The sequence below is a fragment of the Ornithorhynchus anatinus genome, chromosome 2 (assembly GCF_004115215.2).
Source record: "Ornithorhynchus anatinus isolate Pmale09 chromosome 2, mOrnAna1.pri.v4, whole genome shotgun sequence".
Classification (NCBI taxonomy): Eukaryota; Metazoa; Chordata; class Mammalia; order Monotremata; family Ornithorhynchidae; genus Ornithorhynchus; species Ornithorhynchus anatinus.
In genome coordinates, this window is record NC_041729.1 from 5,574,490 (window position 1) to 5,587,505 (window position 13,016).

General features: G+C 47.5%; 1 protein-coding gene across 1 annotated transcript in view; it reads left to right on the forward strand.

Moving 5' to 3' along the window:
• CCDC60 (coiled-coil domain containing 60) overlaps window positions 1-13,016 on the forward strand; it is a 123,774-nt gene that overhangs the window by 101,165 nt on the left and 9,593 nt on the right. The window contains exons 7-9 of the mRNA XM_039911198.1: window positions 6,080-6,170; window positions 10,164-10,410; window positions 11,092-11,176. Coding sequence (XP_039767132.1) covers window positions 6,080-6,170; window positions 10,164-10,410; window positions 11,092-11,176 — 423 coding nt within the window. The remainder of the gene's footprint in view (window positions 1-6,079; window positions 6,171-10,163; window positions 10,411-11,091; window positions 11,177-13,016) is intronic.

Here is a 13,016-nt window from a genome sequence, read left to right on the forward strand (position 1 = left end):
TGGTATTTGTTAAGCGCTTACTATGTTCCAGGCATTGTACTGAGCGCTGCGATAGAGACAAGATTATGAGGTGGGACACAGCTCCTGTGCCGCGTGGGGCTCACAGCCTGAATCCCCATTTTACGGACGAGGGAACTGAGGTGCAGAGAAGTACAGTGACTCATCCAAGGTCACACAGCAGGCAAGACAGGGAGTCCCCTGTGGGACAGCGACTGTGTCCAACCTGATGACCTTATACTACTACTACTACTAATAATAATGTTGGTATTTGTTAAGCGCTTACTATGTGCAGACCACTGTTTTAAGCGCTGGGGTAGACACAGGGGAATCAGGTTGTCCCACGTGGGGCTCACAGTCCGCATCCCCATTTTGCAGATGAGGTAACTGAGGCACAGAGAAGTTAAGTGACTTGCCCACAGTCACACAGCTGACAAGTGGCAGGTATTTGTTCATTCATTCAATAGTAGTTATTGAGTGCTTACTATGTGCAGAGCACTGTACTAAGCGCTTGGAATGGACAAGTCGGCAACAGATAGAGACAGTCCCTGCCCTTTGGCGGACTTTGTTAAGCACTTACTATGTGCAAAGCACTGTTCTAAGCGCTGGGGTAGACACTGGGTAATCAGGTTGTCCCTCGTGAGGCTCACAGTCTTAATCCCCATTTTACAGATGAGGTAATTGAGACACAGAGAAGTGAAGGGACTTGCCCACAGTCTCACGGCTGACAAGTGGCAGAGCTGGGATATCTACCCCGCCACTTAGAACGGTGCTTGGCACACAGTAAGCGCTTAACAAATACCCTTTCATTATTATAACTCAAGCCTTCTGACTCCCAGGCCCGCGCTCTTTCCGCTAGGCCACACTGCTTCTCCATTTGTTAAACGCTCACTACGTCCCAGCCACTGTATCGAGCACTGGGCTAGATACAGAGTGATCGGGCTCACCGTCTTAATCCCCATTTTCCAGGTGAGGTAACTGAGGCCCAGAGAAGCAAAGCGACCTGCCGAACGTCACACAGCAGACGAGGGGCAGAGCAGGGATTAGAAATTTAGGTCCTTCTGAATCCCGGGCCCGGGCCCTATCCACTAGGCTACGCTGCTTCTCAGTTGATAGCTCCCACCAGAGTCACGAGTCCCATGGAAGCTGCCATCAACGCTTCTGATTAAATATGCAAGGTTTTCTGCTCTATCGGCTCCCCAGCAGGAATCTTTACCCGGTAAGATGGGGGGAGACGCCCCCGATTTAATCAATCCGTCGCATTTATTGAGCTCTTACTATGTGCAGGGGGCCAGACTAATCGCTAGGGAGAGTGCAATCAAACAGAGTTGGTGGATACGTTCCCTGCCCACAGTGGGCTCAGAGTCCCGATTTCTCAACCCCTGCCCAAACTGAGAACCCCCAAATGTGATAGGCTAATAATAATAGTAATGATGGTATTTGTTAAGCGCTTTACTCTGTGCCAAGCATTGTTCTAAGTGCTGGGGGCGATACAAAGTAATGAGGTGGTCCCACGTGGGGCTCTCAGTCTTAATCCCATTTTCCAGATGAGGTCACTGAGGCTCAGAGAAGTGAAGTGGCTTGACCAAGGTCACACAGCAGACGAGCGGCGGAGCCGGGTTTAGAACCCACATCCTCTGACTCCCAATCCCAAGCTCCTCTGACTTCCAAGTTGGCAGGTGACCTGGATTCTCACGCCAGCTCCGCTTCTTGCCTGCTGTGCAACCTTGGACCTTCAATTTCCTTCTCTTTCGTAGGGAAACGATCCAACCGTTGTGGGCCGGGAACAGACCTGCTAACTCTGTTGGATGGGACTCTCCCAAGCGCTTAGTATAGCCTTCTGCACACGGGAAGGGCCCAATAAATACTGATGTTAATAATAATATTGATGTTGGGCACCCTCCCGGCCTCCCCCCGCACCCAGACTGCCAAGACGTCCCCTCCGAAGTTCTCTAACAGCAATTGCAAATACGATCCATGAGGGAGGGAAAGAACCATCCTGATATTTAGGATCAGAGAGCTGGGACTACAATAACATTAATCAGATCATCCAGACTTCCTTCCCCCCAACCCAAAACTCGATGTCCAAACAGGAGACTGTCCAGTGGGAAGAGCCCGGACGTGGGAGACAGGTGACCCGGGTTCTAATCCCAGCTCTTTCTGCTAACCGGCTGTGTGACTTTGGCCAAGTCATTTAACCTCTCTGCGCCTCCATCATCTGTACAATAGGGATAAATGGGTGGAAATTAAATTGTAAGTTTCTGGATGTTTCTAGAGAACTTTTGCTTAAAATATACAGATCATTAGAGCCAAATTGACATCTGTCTCCCCACCTCTAGACTGTAAATTCGTTGTGGGCAGGGAATGTGTCACTTATTGTGGTACTGTATACTCCCAAGTGCTTAGTACAGGGCACTGCACATAATAAGCGCTCAGAAAATATGATTAAATGAAAGAATAAATGAACTGTGGGTATCTAAATTACCTGGTTTGTTTGCTGGGGGACATTTAGTGGGTAATCTTGAAGCCTAATGAAATTAAAAAAGCAGCAGAAGCAGTATGGCAGAGTGGCTAGAGCCCGGGCTAGGGAGTCAGAAGGTTGTGGGTTCTAATCCAGGCTCCGCCACTTACCTGCTGTGGGACCTTGGACAAGTCCCTCTGCTTCTCTGGGCCTCAGTTCCCTCATCTGTAAAATGGGGATTAAGATTGTGAGCCCACTTGAGGGACAGGGACTGTGTCCAATCTGATTATCTCGTCTCTAACCCAGTGCTCAGAACAGTGCTTGGCACAAAGTAAGCGCTTAACAAATAGCCCGATCATTGTAATATGATAGAACTGGAGGACACCGTGTGTCGTGGATAGAGCACGGGCCTGGGAGTCAGAAGATCGTGTCTTCTAATCCCAGCTCCGCCACTTGTCTGCTGGGTGACCTTGGACAGGTCACTTTACTTCTCTTTGCCTCAGTTCCTTCATCTGTAAAATGGGGATGAAGAGAGGCGAGCCCCATGTGTCTGATCTGATTAACCTGTATATCCCCCAGCACAGAGTAAGTGCTTAACAAATACCACGATTATCATTATTATGATCATTATTATTACACCCAATGTCTCTCACTAAAAACACCCTTTTTGGTTTATTTGGAACCGACCCTTTTACATTTCACCACCCTAATAGGATTTCTTTCTAATCACCACAACGGGAGGCAGCAGCCCTGATGGTCTCCCCCGATTAGACCGTAAGCCCATCAGAGGGCAGGGACTGTCTCTATCTGTTACCGATTTGTACATTCCAAGCGCTTAGTACAGTGCTCTGCACATAGTAAGGCTCAATAAATACTATTGAATGAATGAATGAGACGTGAAGCTTTTAAACCAATAGTTTACAGGAAAGTTAGACTCCATTCATTCAGTCATTCAATTATATCTACTGAGTGCTTACTCTGTGCAAAGCACTGTACTAAGCACTTGGGTTATCTGTTACCGATTTGTACATTTCAGGCGCTTAGTACAGTGCTCTGCACATAGTAAGCGCTCAATAAATACTATTGAATGAATGAGAGTACAAAAGAACAATAAACAGACACGGTCCCTCCCCACCATGACCGGCCCTCGGTGTAGAAAAAAGGCCTAGTCCAGAGTGGTTCTGAATAGTTTCAGATTTGGAAATTCCGCCCTGATCAGATTCAATTTGGGGGTGCGGGGTGCGGCGAGGAAGGGAAAGCTTTGGAACTTCAAGGGGTTCTGGTGGCAGAATGAGCGGGGGTTGAGTTTGCAAAAGGAAAAGTTAAAAGCCCAGGGAGAAGCGCAGGAAACAGAGTCCTGCTAAGCTGATTATTAAAAGGGGGAACGTGGCCTAGTGGATAGAGCCCGGACCTGGGAGCCAGAAGGACCTGCGTTCGAATCCCGACCCCGCCGATTGTCTGCTGTGTGACCTTGGACAAGTCACTTCACTTCTTTGGGACTCGATTACCTCATCTGTGAAATGGGGGTTAAGACTGTGAGCCCCATGTGGGACATGGCTTGTGTGGAATCTAATTATCTTGTATTTTATAAGGTGTACATTTCTTTGATTGTATTTATCGTGATTATGCTGTCTTGTTTTTGTCCATTTGTCTCCCCCGATTAGACTGTAAGCCCATCACTGGGCAGGGATTGTCTCTATCTGTTGCCAAATTATATATCCCAAGGGCTTAGTACAGTGCTCTGTACATAATAAGCGCTCAATAAATACTATCGAATGAATGAATGAATAAATCAGGCATCAAAGGGATTGGTATTAATAATGATGGCATTTATTAAGCGCTTACTATGTGCAAAGCACCGTTCTAAGCGCTGGGGGGATCCAAGGTGATCAGGTTGTCCCACGTGGGGCTCACAGTCTTCATCCCCAATTTACAGATGAGGGAACTGAGGCACAGAGAAGTTAAGTGACTTGCCCAAAGTCACACAGCTGACAAGCGGCAGAGCCGGGATTAGAACTCATGACCTCTGACTCCCAAGCCCGGGCTTTTTCTACTGAGCCTCGAACTATTTGTTTTACCTTTGAATTTATGTTTCTTCCCTCAGCTATATTTGAAATGATCCACAGTGGGCTTTCTCTGAGTACTGATGAGCTTCACTAATTTCACAGCTAATTATTCAGAACACCGTTTACAGAGTAATCCACATACGGGCAAATCTTCCTGTCTCTTGGACCTTCCTCAGACTGTGCTCTGTAATGTTGGTATCTGTTAAGCACTTACTATGTGCAGAGCACTGTTCTAAGCACTGGGGCAGATACAGGATAATCAGGTTGCCCCACGTGAGGCTCACAGTTAATCCCCATTTGACAGATTAGGTAACTGAGGCACAGAGAAGTGAAGTGACTTGCCCACAGTCACACAGCTGTCAAGTGGCAGAGCTGGGATTCGAACCCATGACCTCTGACTCCCAAGCCGGGGCTCTTTCCACTGAGCCACGCTGCTTCTCTGTAATAACTGTGGTATTTGTTAAGGACTTACTCTGTGCCAAGCACTGTACTAAGCGCTGGGGTGGACCCAAGCAAATCAGGTGGGACACCGTCCCGGTCCCACGTGGGACTCAGTCTCAATCCCCATTTTATAGATGAGGTCACTGAGACCCGGAGAAGTGAAGTGACTGGCCGAAAGTCACACAGCAGACAAGTGGCAGAGCTTGGATTAGAACCCAGGTCTCCTGACTCTCAGGCCCCGGGCTCTTTCCACTAGACCACCCTGCTTCAGGTAACCCATGAGTCCACCGGTCCAGGGAAGTTTTGAGTGCATCTGGCCGGTGGGTGCATAATGGAAGGTCTTCGAAAGGATAGGATCTCCTCCATATGCAATTTATTTTATCGTCTCCCACACTAGATTGTAAACTCCTTGTCGGGGGGGGGATCATGTCTACCAAGTGTTTAGTCATAATAACAATGATAATGGCATTTGTTAAGCGCTTACTATGTGCTAGGCACTGTTCTAAGCCCTGGGGGAGATACAAGGTTATCAGGTTGTTCCACGTGGGGCTCACAGCCTTAATCCCCATTTTAATAATAATGATGGCATTTGTTAAGTGCTTACTATTGCCAAGCACTGTTCTAAGCGCTGGGTAGATACCAGGCAATCAGGTTGTCCCACGTTGATTCATTCAATCAATCGTATTCATTGAGCGCTTACTGATAATGTTGGTATTTGTTAAGAGCTTACTATGTGCAGAGCACTGTTCTAAGCGCTGGGGTAGATACGGGGTAATCAGGGTAAACCCAACAGGCAGAAGGTGCAATTGGGATTAGAACCCAGGCTTTCTGACTCCCAGGCTCGCGCTCTATACTAAGCGCTTGGGTGAGCACCGTACGATAGGTACGCTGCCCTCAAGGAGCTCAACTTCTGGCATCTTTCTGGGCTCCTAAGGACAGCTCCTGACCAACCGTGGCCCCGGACAAATTTCTCTCCCCGTCCTCACCAGCAAAGATAAATGTCATAACAGGCATTGGCCATCATTTATTCTCTATTTATTGCGTTTCTAAAAAGAACTTGTAATAAAAGCAAGACTCTGGAAACGGAAAACTCATTAAGTTGTTTTTCACTTAGGGACCCTGGTGGCGGTAAAAGTACATTAAAAAAAATCAATAAGGAAAAGGCAGCGAGGCACAAATGGGAGCACTTCATCATGCAGACAAAGGTAACTTCCTTGCTAATTTTCACTTTACGATCCGCTGCAACTTTCACTCGGTTTGTTGGCTCTATTTTGTTCCCTCATGTAACATCCTGATTGGGTCCTTCCTGCCGGCGAACCCGTAACCTCGTGAAATGTGACTTATTATAGATTTCCACGAACGTGACTCTGTCAACTGTTGAGGGGAAGAAGCCAGGTTAATTTTTTTTAATGGTGTCTCTTACGTGCTTTACCATGTGCCAGGCACATTTCATTGGAGTATACTAAACCCCCCGCAGAAAGGAGAGGTTCCAGCTTTCTAACTACCCTATACCTCTGTTTATTTATATGTCTGTTTACCCAATTCTAATTCTAATAATTATGATATTTGTTAAGCGCTTACTATGTGCCGGGCACTGCTGTAAGCGCTGGGGGAGATACAAGATATTCAGGTTGGACACAGTCCCTGTCCTACAGAGGGCTCACGGTCTTAATCCCCATTTTACAGATGAGGGAACGGAGACACCGAGAAGTAAAGTGACTTGCCCAAGGTCACACAGCAGGCAAGTGGTGGAGCTGGAATTAGAATCCATGACCTGCTGACGCCCAGGCCGGTGCCCTATCCAGTAGGGCACACTGCTCCTTTGTATATCTATTTGTATTGATGTCTCCCTCCCTCCCTCTAGACTGTGAGCTCGTTGTGGACAGAGATTGTCACTCCTTATTGCCATACTGTACTTTCCCAAGTGCTTAGTACAGTGCTCTGCACACAGTAAGCACTTAATAAGTACGATTGAATGAATGAAAGAAAGTTTCTAGCTTTCTAACAGGGAAGAGAGGTCCTAAAAAACTAACCTCCCCACAGAGAAGAAAGGTTCCAGCTTTATAAGGAGCTAACTACCCCAAGGGATTAAAAGTTCTTAGAAAACCAAGCCTCCGCAGAGAAGAAAGGTTCCAGCTTTCTAAGTTACTAACTACCCCACAGAGAAGAAAAATTCTAATAATAATAATAATAATGTTGGTATTTGTTAAGCGCTTACTACATGCAGAGCACTGTTCTAAGTGCTGAGGGAGACACAGGGTAATCAGATTGTCCCACGTGAGGTTCACAGTCTTAATCCACATTTGACAGATGAGGTAAGTGAAGCCCAGAGAGGTGAAGTGACTTGCCCACAGTCACACAGCTGACAAGTGGTAGAGCCGGGATTAGAACCCATGACCTCTGACTCCCAAGCCCGTGCTCTTTCCACTGAACCACGCTGCTTCCCAATTCTAGAATACTATCCCCCTGCAGAGAAGAAAGGTTCTAGCTTTCTAAATAACTAACTACCCCACAAAAAAGAAAGGTTCTAGAAAACTAACCCCCACAGAAAAGAAAGGTTCCAGCTTTCCAATTACCCCAGAGAAGAAAGGTTCTATTCATTCATTCATTCATTCAATAGTATTTATTGAATGCTTACAATGTGCAGAGCACTGTACTAAACGCTTGGAATGTACAATTCGGCAACAGGTAGACAATCCCTGCCCATTGCTGAGCTTACAGTCTAAATGGGGGAGACAGATGGACAGAAACAAGACAATTAATCACGATAAATAGAATGAAGGGGTTGGACACCTCATTAATAAAATAAATGGGGTAATAAAAATATATACAAATGAGCCCATTAGGAAACTAACCCCTCACAGACAAAGAAAGGTTCTAGTCAGCCAGTTGGTCAATCAGTTGTGTTTTTTGAGTGCTTATTATGTGCAGAGTTACACTAAGCACTTGGGAGAGTAGAGTATAACTAAAAAAACCAGATATATTCCCTGCCCACAAGGAACTCACAGTCTAGAGAGGAAGACAGAAAGAAAGAAAGGTTCTAGAAAACTAACCTTCTGCAGACAAGAAAGGTTCTAGCTTCTTTCTAAGTAACTAACTACCCCACAGAGAAGAAAGATTCCAGTTTTCTGAATACTAGCTAGAGAAGCAGTGTGGCTCAGTGGAAAGAGCCCGGGCTTGGGAGTCAGAGGTCATGGGTTCGAATGCCGGCTCTGCCACTTGTCAGCTGTGTGACTGTAGGCGAGTCACTTAACTTCTCTGTGCCTCGGTTCCCTCATCTGTAAAATGGGGATTAAGACTTTGACCCTCACATGGGGCAGCCGAATTACCCTGTATCTCCCCCAGTGCTTAGAACAGTGCTTGGCACATAGTAAGCGCTTAGCAAATACCAACATTATTATTATTATTACTCCACAGAGAAGAAACGTTATAGAAAACTAACACCCCGAAGAGGAGAAAGTCTGTAGCTTTTTAACTCTCCCAAAGAGAAGAAAGGTTCTAGAAAATTAACCTTTCCAGAGAGAAGAAAAGTTCCAGCTTTCTACCTACTCCTCAGAGAAGAAAGGTTCTAGAAAAGTAACACCCCAAAGAGAAGAAAGTCTGTAGCTTTCTAACTACCCCCAAGAAAAGGAAGGTTCTAGAAAACTAACCTTCCCAGAGAGAAGAAAAGTTCCAGCTTTCTACCTACTCCTCAGAGAAGAAAGGATCTAGAAAAGTAACCATCACTAGAGAAGAAAAGTTTGAGCTTTCTAAGTCGCTAACTATCCCACAGAGAAGAAAAGTTCTAGAAAACTAACCCCCACGGAGAAGAAAGATTCTAACTTTCTAAGTACTCCGAAGAGAAGAAAGTTCTAGAAAACTGGCCCTCCCACAGAGAAGAAAGGCTCTATCTTTCTAAATAGCCTTCAGAGAAGAAAGGTTCTAGGAAACTAACTCTTGCAGAGAGAAGAAGGGTTCTAGCTTTCTAACTACCCCAGAGAAGAAAGCTTCTAGGAAACCGTCCCTCACAGCGAGAAGAAAGGTTGAGAAGCAGCATGGTGTAGTGGATAGAGCATGGGCCTGGGAGTCAGAAGGTCCTGAGTTCTAATCATGGCTCCACCATATGTCTTCTGTGTGACCTTGGGCAAATCACTTCAATTCTCTGGACCTCAGTTCCCTCATCTGTCAAATGGGGATTGAGACCGTGAGCCCCATGTGGGACAGGGACTGGATCCAACCCGATTTGCTCGTATCCACCCCAGTGCTTAGTATAGTGCCTGGCACATAGTAAGCGCTTAACAAGTACCGTAATTATTATTATTATTCTAGCTTTCTAACTACCCCTCTGAGAAGGAAGGTTCCAGCTTTCTAACTACCCCTCAGAGACGAAAGGTTCTAGAAAAGTCACCCCCATACAGAGGAAAGGTTCTAGCTTTCTAGGTAGCCAACTACCCAACAGAGAAGGAAAGTTCTAGGAAACTAACCCCTGCAAAGAAAGATTCTAGCTTTCTAAGTAGCAAACTACTCCACAGAGAAGAAAATTTGTAGAAAACTAACTCTCCCAGAGAGAATAAAGGTTCTAGCTTAGCAGCGTGGCTTAGTTGAAAGAGCCCGGGCTTCGGAGTCAGAAGTCATGGGTTTGACTCCCGGCTCTGCCACTTGTCAGCTGTGAGACTGTGGGCAAGTCACTTCACTTCTCTGGGCCTCAGTTCCCTCATCTGTAAAATGGGGATTAACTGTAAGCCTCACGTGGGACAACCTGATTCCCCTATATCTCCCCCAGCTCTTAGAACAGTGCTCTGCACATAGTAAGTGCTTAACAAATACCAACATTATTATTACCTACCCCATAGAGAAGAAAGCTCTAGAAAAGTGCCTCCCCCTCCCACCAGGGAAGAAAAGCATTATAATAATAATAATGTTGGTATTTGTTAAGCACTCACTATGTTTCGAGCACTGTTCTAAGTGCTGGGGTAGTTACAGGGTAATCAGGTTGTCCCACATGAGCCCCACAGTCTTCATCCCCATTTTACAGATGAGGGAACTGAGGCACTGAGAATTTAAGTGACGTGGCCAAAGTCCCCCAGCTGACAGGTGGCGCAGCCGGGATTCGAACCTATGACCTTTGCCTCCTTAGCCCAGCCTCTTTCCACTGAGCCCCGCTCCTTCTTTATCTTTCTAACTAAGCAATGCCCGGTTTCTGTTGGCTTCCCCTTCAGGTGAAGAGATCCAGATCGCAGTTCTTCCGGCCCCTTCCCGGGCGGAGGCTGAGCTGGAGACCATCCTTTGGGAGCCTGTCCCGGCCGAGCCTCGTGCCGTCCCCGCCGACCAGCCCGCTGTCCCTCGTCCCGAGCTCGGAGGACGGGCACAGCGCAGGGACCCGTGGCGGCTCCTCCACCAAAGACGGGGAGGGGAGCCGGCCCCCTCAGACCGGGCCCCCGCCAGAAGAGGAGCCCCTTCCCAACGGTCAGGCCCCTTCCTCTGGACTCTAGACCGTCAACCTTCCCTGACTAAGCCCTCCTTTCCTCTTCCCCCGCCTTCCTTCGGCATCTGCCCTCGGGTGGGCAGAAATGCCCTCGTGCCACAATGTGACTCCCTCAGCTCAACTGGAGACTCTCAGTTTGCGAGCACTCAGGCGGGCAGGAATGCCCTAGGCCTGTGACGTGACCCCCTGGACCCCCTCGAAGTCTTGAGTCTTTCCTCAAGACTTTCAATCTGCGGGCCCGAGGCAGTCGGGAAAGCCCTCGTTCCATAGAGGAGCAGCGTGGCTCGGTGGAAAGAGCCTGGGCTTGGGAGTCAGAGGTCATGGGTTCGATTCCTGTCAGCTGTGTGACTGTGGGCAAGTCACTTAACTCCCCTCTGCCTCAGTTACCTCATCTGTAAAATGGGGATTAAGACTGTGAGACTCACGTGGGACAACCTGATGACGATGACCCTGTATCTACCCCAGTGCTTAGAACAGTGCTCGGGACATAGTAAGTGCTTAACAAATACCAACATTATTATTATCATTATTAATGTGACCCCTCCATGCCCCTCTGCTTCCCTCAGCTCACCTGGAGACTCATTCCGTGGGCACTCAGGTGGGCAGAAATGCCCCCATTACATCATGTGACCAATCCCCCACCCCCCCCCCGCTTCCCTCAGCTCTACAGACGCTCCTGGAGATGGTGCACGATGACGTGACGAAGAGTTTGGCCACAAAGGAACAGAGAAAGGGAAGCCTGGTCAGGTGAGACATCACTTGGAAAGAACCTGGGCTTCGGAGTCAGAGGTCACGGGTTCGATTTCCGGCTCTGCCACTTGTCAGCTGTGTGACTGTGGGCAAGTCGCTTCACTTCTCTGTGCCTCAGTTACCTCATCTGTAAAATGGGGATTAACTGTGAGCCTCACGTGGGACGATCTGATGACCCTGTATCTCCCCCAGCGCTTAGAACAGGGCTCTGCATATAGTAAGCGCTTAACAAATACCAACATTATTATCACCTGACATCCTGGGTGAATGTAGAAGTCCCTCCGCCTCGTTTTCTGGACCAGAATTCAACATCCATAACCACGGGATAATGATGATCGGGACATCTGTCAGACGCTTGCGATGTGCCACCCACTGAGCTAATTGCCGGGGTGACGGAGGACGGTCGGATCGGTCCCAATCCCTGTCCTACATAGGGCTCACACTCTAAGCGGGAGGGAGGACAGGTATTGAATCCACATTTTACAGATGAGAAAACTGAAGCCCGGAGAAGTTACGTGACTGGCCCAAGGTCACACAGCAGATAAGTGGCAGAAGTGAGTTTAGAAACCAGGTCTCCTCTTTCCAAACCCTGGGCACTTTCCATTAGGCCATGCTGCTTCCCACACCCATAGTAAGCACTTAACAAATATCACAGTTATTATTATCATTATTATTATTTACCCCCAATTCCTCAATATATGATTTTAAAATATCAGATCCTCTTTCCTCCCTGCTTCAGCTTAGTTGTGTTTCCCTGTCTCCTTTTTTTTCTTAATGGTATCTGTTAAGCACTAATCAGGTTAGACACGGTTCCCCTGGCCCACAAAGGGTTCACAGCCTCAGTCCGCATTTTGCTGATGAGGTATCTGAGGCCCAGAGAAGTGAAGTGAGTTGCCCAAAGGTCACACAGCAGACAAGTGGCGGAGCCGGAATTAGAACCCAGGTCCTTCCGATCCCAGGCTTGTACTCTATCAACTAGGCCATGCTATTTCACAATAGACTTTTCCCTCCATCCACAGCAGCACACCAGGTACAGCATCTAAAATAAGAGGTACATCATCTCCTCTGAATAATAATAATAATTATTAGTAGTAGTATGGTATTTATTAAGTGCTTATTTTGTTCCAGGCACTGTATGGAGCTCTGGGGTGGATACAAGCAAATCTGATGGGACAGAGTCCCTGTCCCAAGTGGGGCTCGCCGTCTCAATCCCCATTTTACAAATGAGATAACTGAGGCCCAGAGAAGTGAAGCGACTTGCTCAAAGTCACCCAGCAGACAAGTGGCGGAGACGGGATTAGAACCCATGACCTTCTGACTCCCGGGCCCGGGCTCTATCCACTAAGCCATCCAAGGGCCACAGTCATTCAGTCCAACCCCTTTCCTCAGAGCAAATCTATGCTTAAGAAGCTCCCTCTCTGCCTTGTAAGAATAATGATTATGGTATTGTTAACCCCTTATTATGTGTCAAACACTGTTCTAAGCACTGGGGTACGTAGAAGATCATCAGTTCCAACACAGTCGCCTTCTCTTCGAAGCCTCTGGAGTAGGCGATGGACACCCCAACTTCCTTCAAGCAGGGAAGCTGTGTGGCCTCGTGGAAAGAGCTCTGGCCTGAGAGTCAGAGTTTTAACCCCAGCTCTGCCACTTTTCTGTTGCGTGACCTTGGGCAAGTCACTTAACTTCTCTGGGCCTCAGTTCCCTCATCTGTAAACTGGAATTAAAGCTATGAACCCATGCGGGATCTGGTCTGTGTCCAACCTGATTATCTTATATCTACCCCAGCGCTTGATACAGTGCTTTATTCTTGATACAGTGCTTTATTCTATTTATTTTA